The sequence below is a fragment of the Anarrhichthys ocellatus genome, unplaced genomic scaffold (assembly GCF_004355925.1).
Source record: "Anarrhichthys ocellatus isolate YVR2014 unplaced genomic scaffold, GSC_Weel_1.0 scaffold3, whole genome shotgun sequence".
In the NCBI taxonomy this organism is placed as follows: Eukaryota; Metazoa; Chordata; class Actinopteri; order Perciformes; family Anarhichadidae; genus Anarrhichthys; species Anarrhichthys ocellatus.
In genome coordinates this window covers 11,505,455-11,523,919 of record NW_022280033.1, presented here as the reverse complement: position 1 = coordinate 11,523,919, position 18,465 = coordinate 11,505,455, and the positions used below count along the sequence as shown (strand labels likewise).

Genomic DNA, 18,465 nt, shown 5'->3' with positions numbered 1-18,465 from the left:
AATGTGGTTTTATAGTGGGTTAAAACCTATAAAAAAAAGATATACAGTATATATATATAGCATAAACATGTGCTTTACAACATCACTATAAGTTACCTTGAAGTGGAGTGTCATACAAACAAAGTAATTTGTCTGACACGTGAAGCTCTGCACTGTGACTACCATTTACAGGCAAACAAAGAGAATATTCTTTTAGGAGGAGTGGGGATTACCTTGACCAGTGGTCTATGAAATCTTTGTTCACATCACTTGAAATAGTGCTGGGGATCCGCACAAAGAAATACTCAAGGCTCCAGTTAAAAGTGTGCTTGTCCTCAGATCTTGAGAATATCTCAAGGTCATTTTGAGAAGACTACACACGGTGAGCTCTAAGTTTCATCCAAATGAAAAAAGGCAACACTTTTACCAGTCTATTTCCTCAGAGCCTTCCTGCTAAGCAAAGCCCCCATGTGTGCTGGCAATTGAAGATTGGGCTGTCTGCATGGGGAAATGCACAAGCGCAGTCTCATTACCAAACCAAATTGAGTTCTGATGTAGAGCCTGTATATTTCTGAGGAGTAAAAAGCGAGGCATTTCTTCTCTTTGTAATTGGAGGTTGGAAAGAAGGGTGGGAGCGCAGAGACTAGGGGATTATGGAAAGATGAGTTTGTCCTGAACATTTTCTTCCCTCATATCTCACTTTGCTTCGTTTTTTCTTTTTTTTTTCCTACTACATTACACAATTTTCTTCAAGAATGTTTCCAGAATGTAGCCCGACCTCTTTATACAAAAGGTCCTGGTTTGTTTGCCTTTTCAATCACTGAGCTTACAAGATGCTGTACAATCTGCTGAAACACAATAAGACATCAGCAGCAATAGATTTCCCTTTGTTGCGACATCCTGTATTTGTCTGTAGGGGGAAAAAAAAAAAAGGTATCGTGTACCTGTACATTTCTCCAGAGACCTTTGATTGATGGACTCTGTCAAACCGTCCGTCTGTTTCATAAAAGTGATACTGTGAGAACGTCCATAATCATATCTAATCGAGGGGGGGTATTGATTTAAAACTTAAATGGGAAGAATGAGGAAGCTGGTAGTAATCATGTAGCATTTTTTATGCCTCCATGACAGCTGTGGCCAGAGGCATTATGTTTTCCGATTGTCCGTCTGTCTGTCTGGTCCATTATCCTTTAACACGATACGACTATCAGAGACGTCTGGAGTAGAGTTGGGTAATATAGTATATATAATTCCTATCTCGATAACGATATACATCACAAAATAGCTTGTTTTCTGGTCATTCAATAAATAAATAGTATATAATAATATATAAGAGATAACCACATGATAAAGACTACCTTTCTTAATACCTGTTTTGTCTTTTAATTAAGACATTTAGTCTAAAATGAACATAACAGTTATAAGTGAAATAACAGAGAAGATAAATGAATAAATATGTGCAGCTATACACCGTCTACATTTACATGCATGCACACAAATACAGAGAAACCACGTCCACTTGCACTAAGAGATGAACTGATCAGAATTTAGTGGTCAAAGGTTACCGTGACCTCACAATCACATAACTCAAGATTGTGACAATTTCACACAAACGTCAAACAGGTTAAAATAATGAAGCGATGACATGTGAAATGGTTGGCGGAGGAATACAACAGTGAGGTGGTAATTGTAGTCGCTCTTTAATTCATGAACATCTGGTGTTGTCTTTCTCACACATATCTCACCTTGCTACATCCTCTACATCAGCACCATGTTCACCCTGGAGTGAAGTTTGTTTCTGCAACGACTCAAGTTAGGTTTTTGCCTTTCAGGTGTACAGAGTGCTGCGATACTTCACTCGTCGAACAGTTTCTGAAACCATATAAAACAGCCTTGCCAAAAGCAAAAACAGATTTGCACTCCTCAGTGTTGTTTTGACATAATACTGTGAAAGAGTTCAAGTACAAAATGACTGAGATCTTTTTTTTATTACGGATGATAAAGGATAAGGCTGTAGGTATTTTATCTGTGTCCCATTGAAAAAACAAAACAAACAATAAATGAATACTAAAAAGTATCGTCTGTGTAGCCAAAGCCTGATTTGTCTTATTCCTCCGTGCCATAGAGCTTCATAGGCAGGGCCGATTCGTTGACATAATCGATGTCATTGATTACACAAATACACCGATTTGCATAAGCCGCATCGGCAAGTCGCAAGAATGTCTGTGCCCGTTCAAGGCGTGCATTCCCCCAGAGCTGCAGCTAACACACCTCGGCCAGAATCCTCTAAAGTGTGGGAGTACTTTAGACAGAGACCCAACAATGTGGTGCTCTGTAGACTATATGTAAACTCTATATCACAGCAGTACAACTGTTCTTCTGGAAGTGAAAGCATCCCAGAGTGCAAACTGGTCCCCTCTGAGCGTTGAGCGCAGTGAGACATTTCACTGTAATCAGTATAAGTTCCTCTGTGAGAAAAGTGCAAAGGGAGAGCGGAAGGAGATTAAAGATGTGATTGATGGCATTTTGTATAGGCTGGGACCATGGCCCCAGTTTAATGTTAAAGATCAAATCCCATCTGGATCACATCTTATCTTTTAATGTCGGAGCATGATGATAGAAGAGAGGGATCTGGAGAGTGATGCAGGATTCTGTCCCTGACAGCAAGACCATGAATTGTACAAATTGCTGGTAAAAATTGAAACGCATAGCTTGGTATTTAAAACCTGAGCCCTGCAACCATACCGAGGCCGTGCGGGAAATGCCATAATGTGATTAAACACAGAGCTTTGGGAGGCTTTGAAGAAAAAAATCGAATCTATCTACTGTGGAAAAAGCAAAAGGACACCCTTTTGAAATGGGGGGAAAAATTCTCCCCATATCATCTATTTCGTGAACATAAAAGATGCGTGAGATTTCTGTATATATCTTGAATGAGAGAAGTTTCTCAGGCCACCTTTATGCACATCTGCTGTAATTGCTTTACAACAATGGGTTCAGATACACTGCTGAGTTCACATTTGTTAGATTAATTATAGAAATTGTCCATGCAGAACTCTCCTGTTTATTAAAATAGATGTATGACACACACTTCCACTCGATTATTTAACAGAAGAAAAGCTCCGGTCGAATGCATAATAGCAGCAGTCGCATCATCAGGGACTGAAGCCCACCAAGAACTACAATATTTGACATCTGAAGACTGAGAAGTCTTCAGATGTCTGTTCTTGAGCCTCTGTTGAGCCACTATAACAAATATGATTTTGTTTAATTCACTATTCTTGAAATATTATTACCCGTGCCCTTTTTCTCAAATTTAAACGCGACACAATTTGAGAAAATATATTCAAAAGTAAACTCATATGCGTGTAGCCGGCAACAGAAGGCTCATGCTGATTGAATTTGCAGGTAAGCAGTGAAGAGCAGCATCTATTCACTGAGACAAAAGGCTGCAAATCTCATTTTCCTCCCCATTCTGCTGTGTGCAGAGGCATTCAGAGGCAGCTCCCTAAGAAGATCAGTCACTGTCAGGGGACATACAGGTTGTCAATTGATAATGAAGCACAGTGCTAAGGGCCTTTAGGTTCTCGCTGTCCTAATTACACTGAGCGAGGACTCTCCACCCTTATGTTAACATTTGATTTATTTCCTCTGCCTTTGTTGAAAAAGGGCCGGTGTTAATTGTTTTTACAGATGAGAGTCAAACTCGAGGACTTCAGCCTCATTAATTAGTAGCCGGACTATTTACACCACAGCACCTTGTCGTCTGTGTTGTTGGTCAAACTCATACTGAGGTCAGCAGAGAGATAAATCAGAGTGTGATGAACGTCTTTGAACTGACGCTGAATTATACAGAACATGTGTCGCACTGCTTTGCTTCTCCCTAACATTGCTTATCTGTACTCTGTCAGACAATTCAACCAGTAAATAAAACAGCAAATAGTCACAGCTTGTATTTACGCATTGTGTTGTTTATACAAATCCTGTCGTCTAGAACCAGTCACGCATGTACTTCAATTTCATTGTCTTCCTCGGCACATAGATGTTTGGTTTTCATGGGGATAGCTCGGGTGGCATCACAAATGCCACCACTCTAATTTGTCGTCACGCATTTCGACACATCTACATACCGTAATAGTTCATTTGAAATAATCATTTTCCAAAAAATAAACCAAGAAAAAAATGCAAAACCAAAAGTGCTGCTACAAAAGTCATGCACTATTTATTAGGGCTGTGTATTATTACAGGTCATTGCTAAAGAAAATGCTTTAAAGAACTCAAGTTTTATATTACTTTTTAGTCCTGTGATTCTTTACCATGACTGAAGGTTTATTTTTAGAATTCATTTGACTGGAATGAATCCACCGATCGCTTTACATTTACAGTCCAGTGTGGAGCGATTTGTCATATGGGATTGCTAACAAAACAGTCAATTACTGAGATACGCAGGTCTCTGACTCTTTCTTTGTAGAGAAGGAAATGAGAAGTATTGGATCCCCTGAACAACTTAATCCCTGACATAATCCCTAACTTTAATTTAGTCAAATTCATGTTCGCACAAATAAAGCCACACAGGAACCAGAGCCGTTGGATTCAGCATTACCCGAAAGGAGAGGGAGAGTGTGTTCAAGTGCCTTGAATGTAATTTCCTTTGTGTCCTTCACACTGATGTGTCTGCTCTGGTGTTACAAACATTACCAAAAGCAGCCACATCAACAGCAAAATGGTATTACTCTATTGTTACAGGCAGACAGAAATAATAGGCTGTTGAAACCACGTCTGGCAATGATCCAGCTTCACTGCAGTTTCAACAAATTTCATTCTGCCGATTTAAAATGTAGGCGATCGCTCAAAGAAAGTGAGCACTTGTGTGCATCACGGTGGAGCTTGATTTTAAATTGCAAGCTCGGAAAGGATTAGAAGAGATTAGATCATGATGGAAAAGAAACGTACGCACTTCAAATTCCACTAAATGTCTTTCAATGAGCAAGATCCAACAATTACAAGAGCAGACTACAGCTGCACCTTGGCCCTGCTCCAGTTAAGGACTTATTCAGGTTAAGCTGTTTACGAGCACCTTTGGTCCGCTGAGATTGATTATCCCTAGGTAATGTAATGTAAATTGCTGCTTTATTATTGTACTGACCAATAACAATGTGTAGTTTCCTTGGTAGAGTCCTGATGATGAATAGTTTATGGTGAATAATGCTCTTTCTGTATAAGGGGCATGTGTCCTTTAGTGCCGTATCTTTGATTTATGTTCAATTCCAGAATACTTTTAGGAGTGTACGAACTATAAATAAACAAACATAGGATCAATTATTTCTTTAGATTAATAAAAAAACTCCAGCCAGGGCATTAACGCCCAAGAGCACTCGCTCCTGCTCATAAAACTTAATCGCTGTGAGTGCACAGTCATAATTGAAAGCATATCAACTCCTCTCCTGATCTGGGTTTTGGCAGCAGGACAGTGAAAAGATGTCGGCCTGTTTATTAAAGAGACTTCAGGAGTAAATCAACTGAAAGTGTAAAAGTGACATGGACCAAAATGGGATTTTGAAAAGTGAGAGGAACATGTCCAACCTGTCCCCAGTGGTTTTTATACCATCAAGTCCACCAGTAATAAAAAAAATATGAAAAGGAGCAGCGACTTCAGCGTCTAATACATAGGAAAGAGCTGCTGATCCTGAATCGATTATGTGAACATTTATGCAGGTGGAAAAACTCCAAAGTGAAAGGAGTGAGTTGTTTACATGCCACAATTATCAATGTTTACTTGATATTGTTCCAAAACCAGGTTACTTGCATAACTTTGTTGAGTCCTCTGTAGATGTAACTCATTAACCGGATTACTGGGGCGGAAAAAAACAGTCTGAGGCTCAACACCGATATTTGCAACAGGATTTATACTGCAGACAAAAATAAACCTACATGTTGACAGCTTATTGCCACTTACTTACTTACTTTAGTTTGCAATACTGATAATGTCTCAGTTTCCCCATCGAACACAACAGAGGATCTTTCTTCTGTGTCTGGAGGGAACAACAGTGCTATGTGTTTTACAAGTGTAATACGCTGTATAGGTGTTTTACCTGTTTCATAGCTGCACAGATGTGGTAACCAATGCTAAGAGGAGGCAATGTTGGAGGAGAGACATTCTACAAAGCATTCAGAAAGTCTTTGCCTGTTTGCTGCATGCAGTTTTGCCATTTTTACCGTTATTGAACACGACTGCAGTTACTCGCTGGCTTTTTGTTTCTCGAGTAGCTACTTATCAACAGTTGAGATCCATATTGCGGTTTAAGACTCAGAAGGTGTCTATTAGGCTCCACTAGTGAGAGATGCTCTCCTGCAAGCCTTAATCAATATTCTCTGTTAGACATGATTTTCTTTCCCCCTGTTTCCTCTCTTATTATGGACACAAAGTAATGGACTTTGCCTGAGGAGCTAGGTATTGATTGTTTTTATATTCACCTCTAACCAGTTAGACTGGATAGAGATGAGACTTTAATGCTAACTGCGTGTTTTCTCACAGGGCTACGATGATGGGTATGGTGGGGAATATGATGACGAGAGTTACGAAACCTATGAGGATAACTACAGCAATCCGTCAAAGAGGTGACGTTTACACACACACAGATACACACACAGACACACACACACACACAGACACACACACACACACAGACTGTAGATAAACAACAAAGCACGTTTTTTCCAATCACCATCTGTCTATGTTTACTTACAGTACAGCCTGTGAAAGGTCCACTGTGACCAGCTGTACATTTCAGCATGACATATGTTCAGCAATAGGACATTAAGACCTCCACTTGACTTACTTTGTTTACACAGAACATTAAATCTGAATCATGAGTTAGGACCTTTTGTACATATAATTTGATAAAGGATCAGCCTGGTGATATTTATGTTTCTTATTGTCAACAACTCAGAAAGAACAAAGCCAATGAGGCAAAAACAGTATCATCTGTCCATCCGAAATCTGATGTATCTTAGTCCTCTGCGCCATAGAGCTCCACTGTCGTCTAAAAACTATTAAAAACACATCAGTGAGCAACATTAGCACTGTAGTTAATCCCACTTACACTGTCCTGCTGATGTAAATACTCACTGGAGCACCAAATGTGTATTAATCCACAGCGGAACATAGTCCCCAACAAATGCACGATTTACACCCGTTTGAGGAATGTTTGCTAAAACCTATGGCGCCCGCCCAGCTGTTTCAGGAAATAACGTAGCCTTATATATATTTTTAAAAATATAGATTTGTTTTTAAAGACAGTATTTGTAGATGATAAGGAACATGTAGAATAATGCCAACCTTATGTGTACTTTAAATACTATTTACCTAAACAAAACATTTCACCATCTTTCCTCATTTTACAAAAATGAATTTTGACTGATGTTATTCTGTCTATTTAGCATTTCAGAATATTATGAATATCGACATGGAACCAGTGATGAATCCTACAACTATGGTAAGTACTGCTTATCCTGTAAGAAGGAGAACTTTGTTTTTGTGAGTTGAACGTCGATCCAAATACGCGTCACGCTCTTTTTCACGAGTCGTCGTCCCTTCTCGTTCTCTACTTCTAACGTAGCAAAAGGAAAACGGTCATCATCACACAATTAGAGCTTAAACAGTTGGTTGGTTATTTGATAAGTTTTATATCATCGTTAATTGAACATCTTTGGGTTTTGGAGTGTTGGTCAGACAAAAAAGCAATTTGTCACCATGTGCTTTAGTAAATTGTGATTGTGATTTTACATGATTTTCTGACCAAAGAATTAGTCCGATAATTGAAAAAATAATAAATTGGTAGGTTATTTGATCATGACTGTTAGGAGAGTCCAGCATTAGGTTGTATAGTCACTAAAGCAATATCTGCAACGCATTCAGTGTGTGATAACAACTAGTCAGCTAAAACATTTTCCAGTGCTATCCCCGACATTAAGCCGGTAATATTTCACAAAAGCAACAGTCATTTGAGTCTATTGTTTAATGTAATTACTCACATCTGTAGACACAATGTATGATTTTAAAAACAGACTTTTTAAGAAACATCCTTGGACCTTATTTCAATTCATTCCAAGTCTCTGTCACACAGTCCGGACTGCTGCTGCAGGGCTGATATTTAAAAGATGTTGTGAAGCAGAGAGACAAAGGAAAACGCCTTGTGGTTCCAGCCCACTTCAAATCATTGTCACCGAGGGGGCCGCTCCTGCATGCATCACCCCTCCTACCTTCCTGGCTACGAGCTGCATTTGACTCGAACAGTAAATGTGCCAGTGGAAGCTCAGGGGGCTAACCGATGCCCGCTGTAAAAAAAAGTGTTTTGCCTTTTGGATATATGCCCTCATGGGCTTCCTCCAGAAAAGCTGTTGCTATTGGCTTAGTAACCTCTGCTGTGCACACAACACTGCTGTCAGAGAAGCAAAAGAGTATGTGAATGTCCTCAAATGGTTATTCAAAATGAAAAGCTTCCATTTAAACTAAAATGTTAAAAAAATAAATGACCAAAAGTGGAGTTACAAGGTTGTCACATGACAGCGGCGATAAGCCGGTTGCCACAGCAGGTTTGCAGGCTCATTCATTTCCAGCACAATGAATTGTGCATCAGGGTGTTGAGGTCGGACCAAACCAAAAACCAAGGGGGCAATAATTTGATTTTCTGCTCCATAAACACTTTCTTATTTGGAAGCAGTGCAATGTGCCGTGCAGCAGAGGTGGCCGTGTTTATGTAATTTGGCTCCGAGGAAGGCGCTGCTGACAGTCAGATCTCGGTATTGGTCCAACAGAGGGCAAAGTGCTTATGAAATTAATTTTCCGTGGATAGAAGCCTCTAAAGTACCTGGGACAGAATTTACTCGCTTGAATTTTCTTGTCTCTGGTTAAATGGGTTGTGAGAGGACAGTATACGTTAGCCCAGCTCACAGTTTGACTTTGTGGCAGCACGGTGGATGCAGCAGCTTCCTACAATGTGTGTTTAACTGTCTTTGCAGAGGAGGAGTGGGCGACTGCCCGTCCCAGCCTCAAAGCCCCAGTTTTACGGCTGACAAGAGGGGGCTACAGAAAGCATCCCTATGGTAGATACTGAAGGTGCTCCAGATATGTGACCTCCAATTTTAAACTTTTGATATATATTTTTTTTAATTCCTCATAAAATGTTGTAACATCTGCTTTTTTTGTTTGTTTGTCTCCTTTAGAAATTGAAATAAAAATGAACCCCATAAATCTACAAACTTAACCAATTATTTATTCATTGAGGACAGAGTCCTTTATTTAAAATCTAGAAAGGGAATGAAAATAAACTTTCATCCATATTCATCCATGCAGAGGAAGATTTTTCTTAGAAATGGCTGTTTAAATGTCCTTCATTCCACCTCTGTCCATCCCAAAAAATGACGGTAGTTTTTTTTCATTTTTACTGCAGATTTTCTCATCTAAGTTATGACTCGGATGTTGACAAATTACTTTAATTTCATTGCCTTTAATGCAGTGATTATCAAGGTTTATTAGCCAACACCTGTACAATATTTTTGCCATTCGAGATGCTCAGATTAGAGATCTCAGAGTCCTAACACACAACACGGAGTCAAAGTTGTCAGACTGGGATCCTAACAGGCTTGTCTTTTTGTCGTGACATTGTGAGACATCTCATGGCCGACAACAACAACAAGGCACAAAAGTCACATTTTTCACATTTTAGTTGCCCCTGCAGTTTGACAAATACCCTTGATTGCACCCATATTGACAGTTTTTTCTAATTTAGAAACCTAAAAGAAAACAGCGCACAAACCCAGCTCAGCTTATTATGGGTCACCCAACATGACTCAACAGGCCAGAGCTGCAGAGCAAATCTAACTTCAGATTTAAAAGGATTTTTTCAACCTCCATCACCTTTCTCCGTAGTTCACAGATTGGTCTGGCTGTGGGCTCAGCCTGGTTTAAGTGGATCTTGTCCAGACTAATACCTGACAGTGTAAACATAACCTTTTGAGAAACAGACTGGCTTTTTCAAGACCACAAATGCATTCATTGTTTGGCTTAGGGAAAATACATCTTTGTTCTTTTCAAGCGTCTGCAGATCATTGTTGGTTTGCAGAACTTTCTCTTCCTGTTTGATTCCAGCCGCGGCTTTGATTTGTTATAGGATTTGCAAAAAAAAAAAAAAAATCATTCTAAGAACCACACACTGCTCTGAACACAACAGATGGAAACCGAACCTTTTCCAGAAATGAAGACATGAATGCAAAGTGACTAAATGACCTGAACAATTCTTATAAAAATGTTTAATGTTCAGAAATCTAAATCGAACCTCAAGTTTCCCCATAACTGACTGCTTTATGAACCTCTGATGACTTCATGGTAAAACTGAGTTGATACCACAGACTAAAGTTAGCCTAAGTTATACTGTGACTTTAAATGATATGAGATGTGAGATCGTTAACATGCAAAACACATTCTTTTCTTTGGTTTGAAAGCAATCAGCAATGTACAGTGTGTCATTTCTAATGAGTGCTTGTCCTGTGTGTAATCTGTATTTGTACATAAAGCATTTAATAAAAATAACATAAACCTCAACGCAGTGTGTAAGACTCTCTAAATAGGAGGCTATGCAGCTATAAATTGTTTGTTAACATGAACATCTGCTTTCAGGTAACAGCTAACTCGTTTCATAAAGAAAGCCCACAAACCTGTCCCAAATGACTAATTTGCTAAATAATTTATATTCCTGCTCAATTGTCCTTGACTCTTTGATCACTTTCTTATTTGGAAACTAATAAATGTCTCTCCTTAATCCATTCTGTGACGTTTTACATCATTAAACAGACACTGATTGACTGTGAGAATGATATGGAGTTAAAAGAGGTAAGACGTCCTCCTATATTATAACGATACGCTCAGCGTGTGAGGCTGGCTCGTGAAGAGCACAATGGGCCATACAGGATGTAGATCTTGGTATTCACCCTCTGATAGTATGCACTCGGCGTGCTGTGTCTAGTATCTTTCCGACTCATCGATGTCTCTGCTAACCTCTTTTTGCATTTCTGTCATTCAACCTGAAAAGGCTGTACATGCACTGTAACTGTAAAAGTCCGTTATCGCGATTTTAATTCTGTTTTGTGATTAGTCCGTCTGAAGCCTGGCTCTCATTAAGAGTGTAGATCACAGGACTGAAAGGAAGACTAAACCCTAAGAAGGTAACCCTAATAATAATAACACTAGTTTAATCGGAAAATGCTAACTTCCACTTAAAAAAAAGTAAACCTGCCCTTTTTAACCCCAAATAAAAAAAAAAAACTCATATCGCTAACTAAATAGTTCATAAGGAATTCAGCTAAACTGTGATAAAAGAAATAATAAAAGAAACTAAAATAATGTCCAGCAAACTAAACATCACCTCAGTGATAGAGATAAATTCCAGCAATTTGCTAAAAAAAACTTCTATAAAATGTTATTTAAAACACCTTGAATTGGTTTACTTTTTTCACAGTGATGGAATGCAATGACTGCTCTGTGCTATGTATCGTATCAATTGCATATTACGTTGCATGCAGTCCGTCAGTCTGTACTTGTTTATTGTTGATGATACATAGAAGTGACATATTCCTTATCACATTTTGTTTTTCTCTACAGTTAAAGAAACACACTTGTGTGTGATTTTGGGCAAAGCAGAGGCGAATGTAACAGGTGAGTGGAAATATTCACCGGGAGTGTTGTCACGTTGTAAATTACAGTAGTTGTGGTCACTTTTGTTGAGATCATTTATTTCTAGCTTTTAAATGAGACATAGCTCACAGAAAACCAGCAGCTTTAGCTCATTAGACCTCCTTGATTGATTTTATTTTCCAATGTTTAACAAGTAATAATTTATTTTCATACTTAATCATACTTTACAACCGAACTTGTCCATTTATGCTTGGTGATTAAGAGTATTGTTTCCTTGTGTCTCACTGTGTGCGCACTCTCAAAGGATTGAAATACAATCTCCACCTCGCTGCACATTCTCATGAACCCACCATTAAAGCTCATTTACATCAGCTACGAGTGCTACAGCACGCAGCTTTTATAACTCTGACATCTCATTAAAAACAAAATGAAGCACAGATATGCAATTAAAATAATGGAAACAAAAGGAATAAAGGAAATGAAATCGTACTAAAACTGCAGTGTGATTAGAAGTAATTAATCATCTGATTGGTGGAAGGGCAGAGTGGTGACTACACGAGGCTGGCTTGAGGAGAAGTATGTGTGTGTAATATGGCTGGGTAGATTAATTATACATACATAATGTAGAAAACCTAACTGTAGGACTCGTTTATTAAATAGAAATGATATTTACTGTAGCTATTATTTCATACCTTCTTTTCTGTCAAACAAATGTTCTTTTTTTTAAATTTATTCTGCACCACTTATTTTTCTTTATGCCGTTTCTGCAATAAATCCTATTTATGTGTTTTATAGCTGTGCAAATGCAGCCTTACTTAATCCCCGTGGACAGATACCTGCTGGCCTATTCATTATTCATGCTCTTCTTCTGACATTTTTCCAAAGGTGCAATTCCTTTTGAAAATGTATTCATGGCATAACACCTTAATTGCACACTTGTGCTGTTAACGCACAACAAGATTTATGAACAAAGCTGAGCCAGAAGAGCAAGACACAGCACCAATAGGTGCTCAAGAGTTAGAAGATACACTCCTCCTGTAAGGCTGCAATAAGTCATGGCTTCCCTTTTATTACGTGTACAAATATGCAATGATTTGTCCTCAAATTATATTTTTTTTTTTTTGCTGTAATGTAGCAAATATGTTGATTTTTACCAAAACACCCACCACATTGTCATCCCTCTTAATGGGCTGTAGTCATGACTGCAAGGCACCACAGCTTTCAAAACTAAAGTCATCATAATAGCATTATTATAAATGAATGGATACATGAATACACATGTAGAGCTTAGGACTTCTGTTTTCTTGTTGCAGCAGGCTTTACTGTAGTTAATACTTAATCAAGAACAAAGAGTCAGTCAATAGTTAGTTGCAGACGTCAATATTACACAGTCTCGAGTGTCACAAGAGGAAGTGTGTGTGCTTTGGTGTTATTCTGAGCTGGGGGAAACAAAAGACATTACTTCCTGCTAAATCATTGTATTAAATGAACAAATTCAGGGCAACAATCTACTTTTGTCTGAATCAACAAAACTGTAGATTTAATGAAAGAAATTTCATTAAAATTTCATTTTCTACTTGTACTGCTTCTTTCCAGAGCAGAAGGCAGGTGAATCTGCTCCCAGAGGACCGAAGATTGCACTCAGCCATCAGACATGCCATCAGTCAGGAGAGTAGCTCGGTACGTATTCCAAGCCGTTCTCCATAAAGTACCTAACGATAAATGATTATTCCTTGGTCCTGAGTTAAAAACGATTGGTTGTTGAGGTTACATGAAGAATTGCTGTGTCGACTTTACGCAAAAAGATGCAAAAAAAAAAACATTTTTGTTCTGAAACTGACAAGAATAAAAATGATGATGATCAAATAATTGAATAATGAATAGTTGACTATTCTCCGTCCTTCCTTAAAAACCAACTCTTGTGCTTATTTGCGCCTTTGAGTTTGAAGTTAACAGTGTTGCATGGACACTCTTTGTATGCCAGTGATGCAGCCTTTGCCAGAAGCGCTGTCAGATCCATTTTCATAACAAGACCGCCGCCAGCTCGACACCAGCCAAGAGCCGAAATCCCAAAGCCTGCTACGGATGTTGGTGCTTTTCTTGAAGTGAATGCCACTGATAGAACTCTCACATTCAGATTACAAAAAGGATAAACAAAAAAAAAGATCCGTTACTCATTGTACATTTTCTTGTTTTGCACAAAGAATGGAGACTACGGTGCTTAAAGACTTTACAGCTGTTTTCACATCTCTTTGCCATTAGTCCACACATGGATCCACGGTGATTCTTGTCCATTAGTCTGCAGCCTCGGGCGCAATAAAAAGAACTGGCAGCTGTTTCTTTTTCGTTGGTTTGCCAAGTTTATCACATTTGCTTACATTGTTTATGCAGCCACAGCACTCATTATAGGATTCATATTCGTCTATTTAGTAAATACTGATGCTTATGCATCTGGTCCTGGGCTAGAAATAAAGATAAGTTATGTTTGTATCAAACTTTTATGTGTTGCACTCAGAGATGAGAGGAAAGGTGATGGAGCATGAAACATGATGGTGAAGACAAATGACTCACAGGTAAGGAGGCGATTGTGTGTATCAGCTGTTACTGTCTTCTATTAGAATGACATGCAATTAATCTTGGTCTGCTTATTTGATTTGCTCTGTATTTGAAATGAAAGCAGCCTGAATCTTTTCTGTTTCGCACAGGTTGAACCTAAACATAGTTCTGCAATGTGAAAAACAATCTTTACCCCATGGATCTTTTGATATAACACATGGCAATTGTGCCATTGGCCCTCAAAAAACTGGGTTTGACAGGTCGGTTCAAGTTGGATTGTTTAATCCAATTATAGATACTATTTCCTTGACCTCAATTGAGTCTCAATTTTGCATTCGCTCCACTTTCCGCCTGATAAATAAGCTGAATGAAATATAATTATGTTTTTTTTATGTTGGAATGTCCAGGGCCTGACATCCGCTGCTTTTGGCCTTTGAAGCGAGACCCAATACTTAACAAAAGAGTTAGGAGATGCAGCTGTGGCGTAGAGGAGACATTTCCACTGGTTGTCCCTTTGTCTACAGAGAGATATTGTTCCCATTCACCAAACTGAAAAATGTAACCCAGGGCAGGGATTCAGAAGGAATGCTTATTTAAAGGGAAACCGTGTACACTCAATTTTTATTTGGCACAAAATAAGGAGAGAGGGTGTTGCCACAGATAGAGATGCATGTGTACAGCATATTTCACCCCCCCATCAAAATCCCATTATTATAATGAAAATAGTTTCTCCAGTCTAGAAGATGAGATCAATCACTACCAGGCCCAGGAAAGCGTACTCATCTGCAGGGACCAGAACAGCTATAGAAGCAGATTCTATAACCACAGGGAGACAAACGTACACCTGCCCAAATCAGCATTGCCCTCCCTCACATCCCCACATGGAGAACTTTGTCCAACACTGGGCCTGTACATCGTTAGCGGTCATCTTCGAGAGGACTCCCTTGGTCATTGCACGCACCTCTCTTCTTGGCAATAGCACAGTAGATTATAGCATTACTGACCTAGTAGACCTGGTAGAGAGCATTCACAGTCAGCCCCCTAACAACCGTATCTGATCATAGTGAAATTACAATCTCCATTAGAAAGACAGTAACAGACCCTTATGTACCAGAACCCAGTTAACAACCTTATTGATGGACAAACAGTAGCAATCTCAATTAGACCATTTTCTTACCACCTCATACACCACCACAGTACTGATGGCCTGAATCAGGCTGTACGGGATATAAACAACATATTTGAGAATGTGGCAGATTTATCCAATCCGAAAAAGTCTCCAATGAAAAGTGGTTTGATACAGATGTCTGAGAAAACCACTCAGACCACAGACAACCTGACGATCAGGAGCGTCGTTCATTTGGAGACGCTAAAATTATAGAGAAGAAAAGGGAGCAAAATGGGATAAAAATGGCACTTTCTGTAAATCACACAAGGTCCTGATTGTATATTAAATGAAATGTTGGAATTTAGCAGTCGTAATTCAACTAAGTCATTCTAAAATTATGAAACCTTGTTCTGAGCATTGGACATCTCCCTGACATCTGGGGCAAAGAAATTATCACACCAATCTTTAAAAATGGAAATAAATTTGACCTAAACAATTACCGATGCATGTGTGTCAGCAGCGGCCTGGGGACATTATTCTGCAGCAAACAGCCGACTGCAAAGACCTCCTCAGTGAACATCATGTCCTGAGCAACATTCAGATTGGATTTACACCACAGCACCAAACTACATGTCCACCAAAACAAGAACAACATTTTCTCTTGTTTTGGAGATTTCAAATAGGCCACAAACCACTAGATGCCACTAAAAGTTGCACACTGTCCCTGTACTTATCTGGAAAAAGAAAACGACACCACAAAAACTCAAAATCAAATTTCAATGATATTTGGCTCTAAACAAACAATATGCAGTGGCAAACTATCTGACCGCCACGTGTGATCCAAAACTGAGAAAGACATTGACTATGTACAGACTCAGTGATCACAGCCTGGCCATAGAGACTGGCCGACACAGGCAGACCAGACGGGCTCTGTCAGCTAATCTCCTAGATTTGAATGCACTCTCTGACGAGACTAAAATGCAACTTCTACTTGGAGAAAATAGTGTCAGAGCCATAGGAGCAGTACAACGTATCAATATGTATACCACAACAACACATAACAGCTGTTGTTCCTCTCATCCTACTCTGCTGAAATTTGACATGTAATACTTAAAATGTTGTTTAAAAGTAATGTTGTTAATTGTTTATTTATGACCTTAAACACAGTAGGCCTATGATATATATACACACACACACAAGTACACACCTCCATCATGTGACGTGGACACCATTCCCCCCTCAATCCATTATTTCCATTTGAGAGCAGCTTGAGAGACTTCTTTTCTCCGACAGGCCGGCAGTGACGGGACACTCAGAGGGGATGGATGGACTTCCTGTGAAGATTACAGGTGGCAATGTGTCTTGGGGCCAGCCTTGCCCTCTCAGGCACCTTCTATACGATCTCTAGGAAGAGCCGGGCGACACTAGACAAACTTGATGATGCTCCACACTTCACCGATCGATGGAAAACTCAAAGACATCTTTAAAAGTTACTCCAGGAGCGTGTCTACAGTATGCCGTCATCAAAGGTGCTGTGCAACCAGTAGGTGGGCTTCTGACAAGTCATTTCCAAAAATAATTTGTCAGGGTGTTGCAGAAATTCACGTTGAGAGAACACACACACACACAGAGTGAGTGCAGTGCCCTTTTGTTTTGGCGGGATCAAATGAGTCCTGTGTACTCTGCAGGACTCCGGACTGCACATGGGGACCCACAATGACTTCCACCAGGTTAATTACGTCTTGGGTGACATCAGAGGGCAATACCTCAGAGGGGAGAAGCTAAAAGGGCAACTGGAGGCCGAAGGAATGTCGGCCACAACACTTACCAGCGTGGCTGAGTTAATAATTCTAATGGCTCACGGCACTTTTGAGCATTATGGACTCTGACGCACAGCTAGGAGACCAAGCGATAGTGGGTTTCTGCAGGGGCGGCAGTCCTCCCATAAGTCGGCCCACACAACTACTACTACCATCTAAGAGTGCGCTGGGAGAGGAACTGGATGGAACTTGAGAGACTACTGACTGAAGCCCCATGAGTACGTGCTCCAGTGAAGGGCCCTGAAGCCTTTCAAGATGGTGCAGAGGAACACATAGAATACTTGTATGATCTGCCTGAGTCAGCCACGTAACTGTCTTCTCTCTTTAGTGCTGCACTTACTCCTTAAAAAGGTCACTCTTATTACTGTGAAGAATATTGATCTTATTTTTAAGGACATACTGTGTGGAATTTAAAAAATCTGAATTGTAAGGATAATGTGCAAACACTTTGTTCACTACAGAGTTTCAGTTATTTTTCAAGGTCAGAAGAAACGAAACATGTTAGTCACAGAAGTTATTTAAGACAATATTAATTTACTGCCATGACAAAGTTGTAGTGTTAATTAATGCACTACAGACAGGCAGAGTGTGTAAGATGTTGGCTTGTTGAAACAAATTCAATAAAGCGGGAGAGCGACACAGAGAGAGAGAGATAGAGACAGAAGAGAGAGAGAGAGACAGAGAGAGAGATAGAGACAGAAGAGAGAGAGAGAGATAGAGACAGAAGAGAGAGACAGAGACAGACAGAGAGAGAGAGAGAGAGAGAGACAGAGAGAGAGATAGAGACAGAAGAGAGAGAGAGAGACAGAGACAGAGAGAGAGATAGAGACAGAAGAGAGAGACAGAGACAGAGACAGACAGAGAGAGAGATAGAGACAGAGAGAGAGAGAGAGAGAGAGAGACATCCTCAGATATGCAACACGCTGTGCTTGGCCGTGTGCACAAATAAATGATGGCTAACTCTCATGCTTCTTGCCTTATTTTTGCAAATATTTGCACCTATTTGTTCTTAACAGGACAATAAAAGCTCATTTGAAAAGGTTGAGGTGAGAGCGAGGAGGTCCATCTTCTCCCGTCGCATTCACAAGGACAAGCTGATTGTCTCTGGCTGAAAGCTGCATCTACATACAGAACGCCACCCTGGATGTCAGATGCGTGTTGACAGATTATAACTTGGGGATTCATAAAGAGACAGCCAATGGGTCCGAGGGAATTACTGCACTGCATTTGATGCACACCCAGCCAGAATGTCAGGGGCTCAAAGGCTCGCTGCATATGCAAACTACTGCACACCAAGGACAGACTGTCAT

General features: G+C 39.7%; 1 protein-coding gene and 1 pseudogene across 6 annotated transcripts in view; both read left to right on the top strand.

The window, feature by feature from the left end:
• Positions 1-17,014, top strand: part of khdrbs2 (KH domain containing, RNA binding, signal transduction associated 2) — a 57,400-nt gene extending 40,386 nt beyond the window's left edge. The window contains exons 7-12 of one of the 6 annotated variants that reach the window (XM_031876895.1): positions 6,515-6,597; positions 7,420-7,475; positions 9,001-9,084; positions 11,639-11,692; positions 13,268-13,351; positions 14,187-17,014. In XM_031876895.1, the coding sequence (XP_031732755.1) occupies positions 6,515-6,597; positions 7,420-7,475; positions 9,001-9,084; positions 11,639-11,692; positions 13,268-13,347 (357 nt within the window). In that variant the 3' untranslated portion in view covers positions 13,348-13,351; positions 14,187-17,014. Of the gene's footprint in view, positions 1-6,514; positions 6,598-7,419; positions 7,476-9,000; positions 11,421-11,638; positions 11,693-13,267 lie in introns of those variants that run through there. The other 5 variants (XR_004213851.1, XM_031876888.1, XM_031876903.1 and 2 more) reach the window with 5 other exon arrangements.
• LOC116399639 (mitochondrial ubiquitin ligase activator of nfkb 1-A pseudogene) lies at positions 16,657-17,234 on the top strand (annotated as a pseudogene).
• Positions 17,235-18,465: the final 1,231 nt, after the last annotated feature.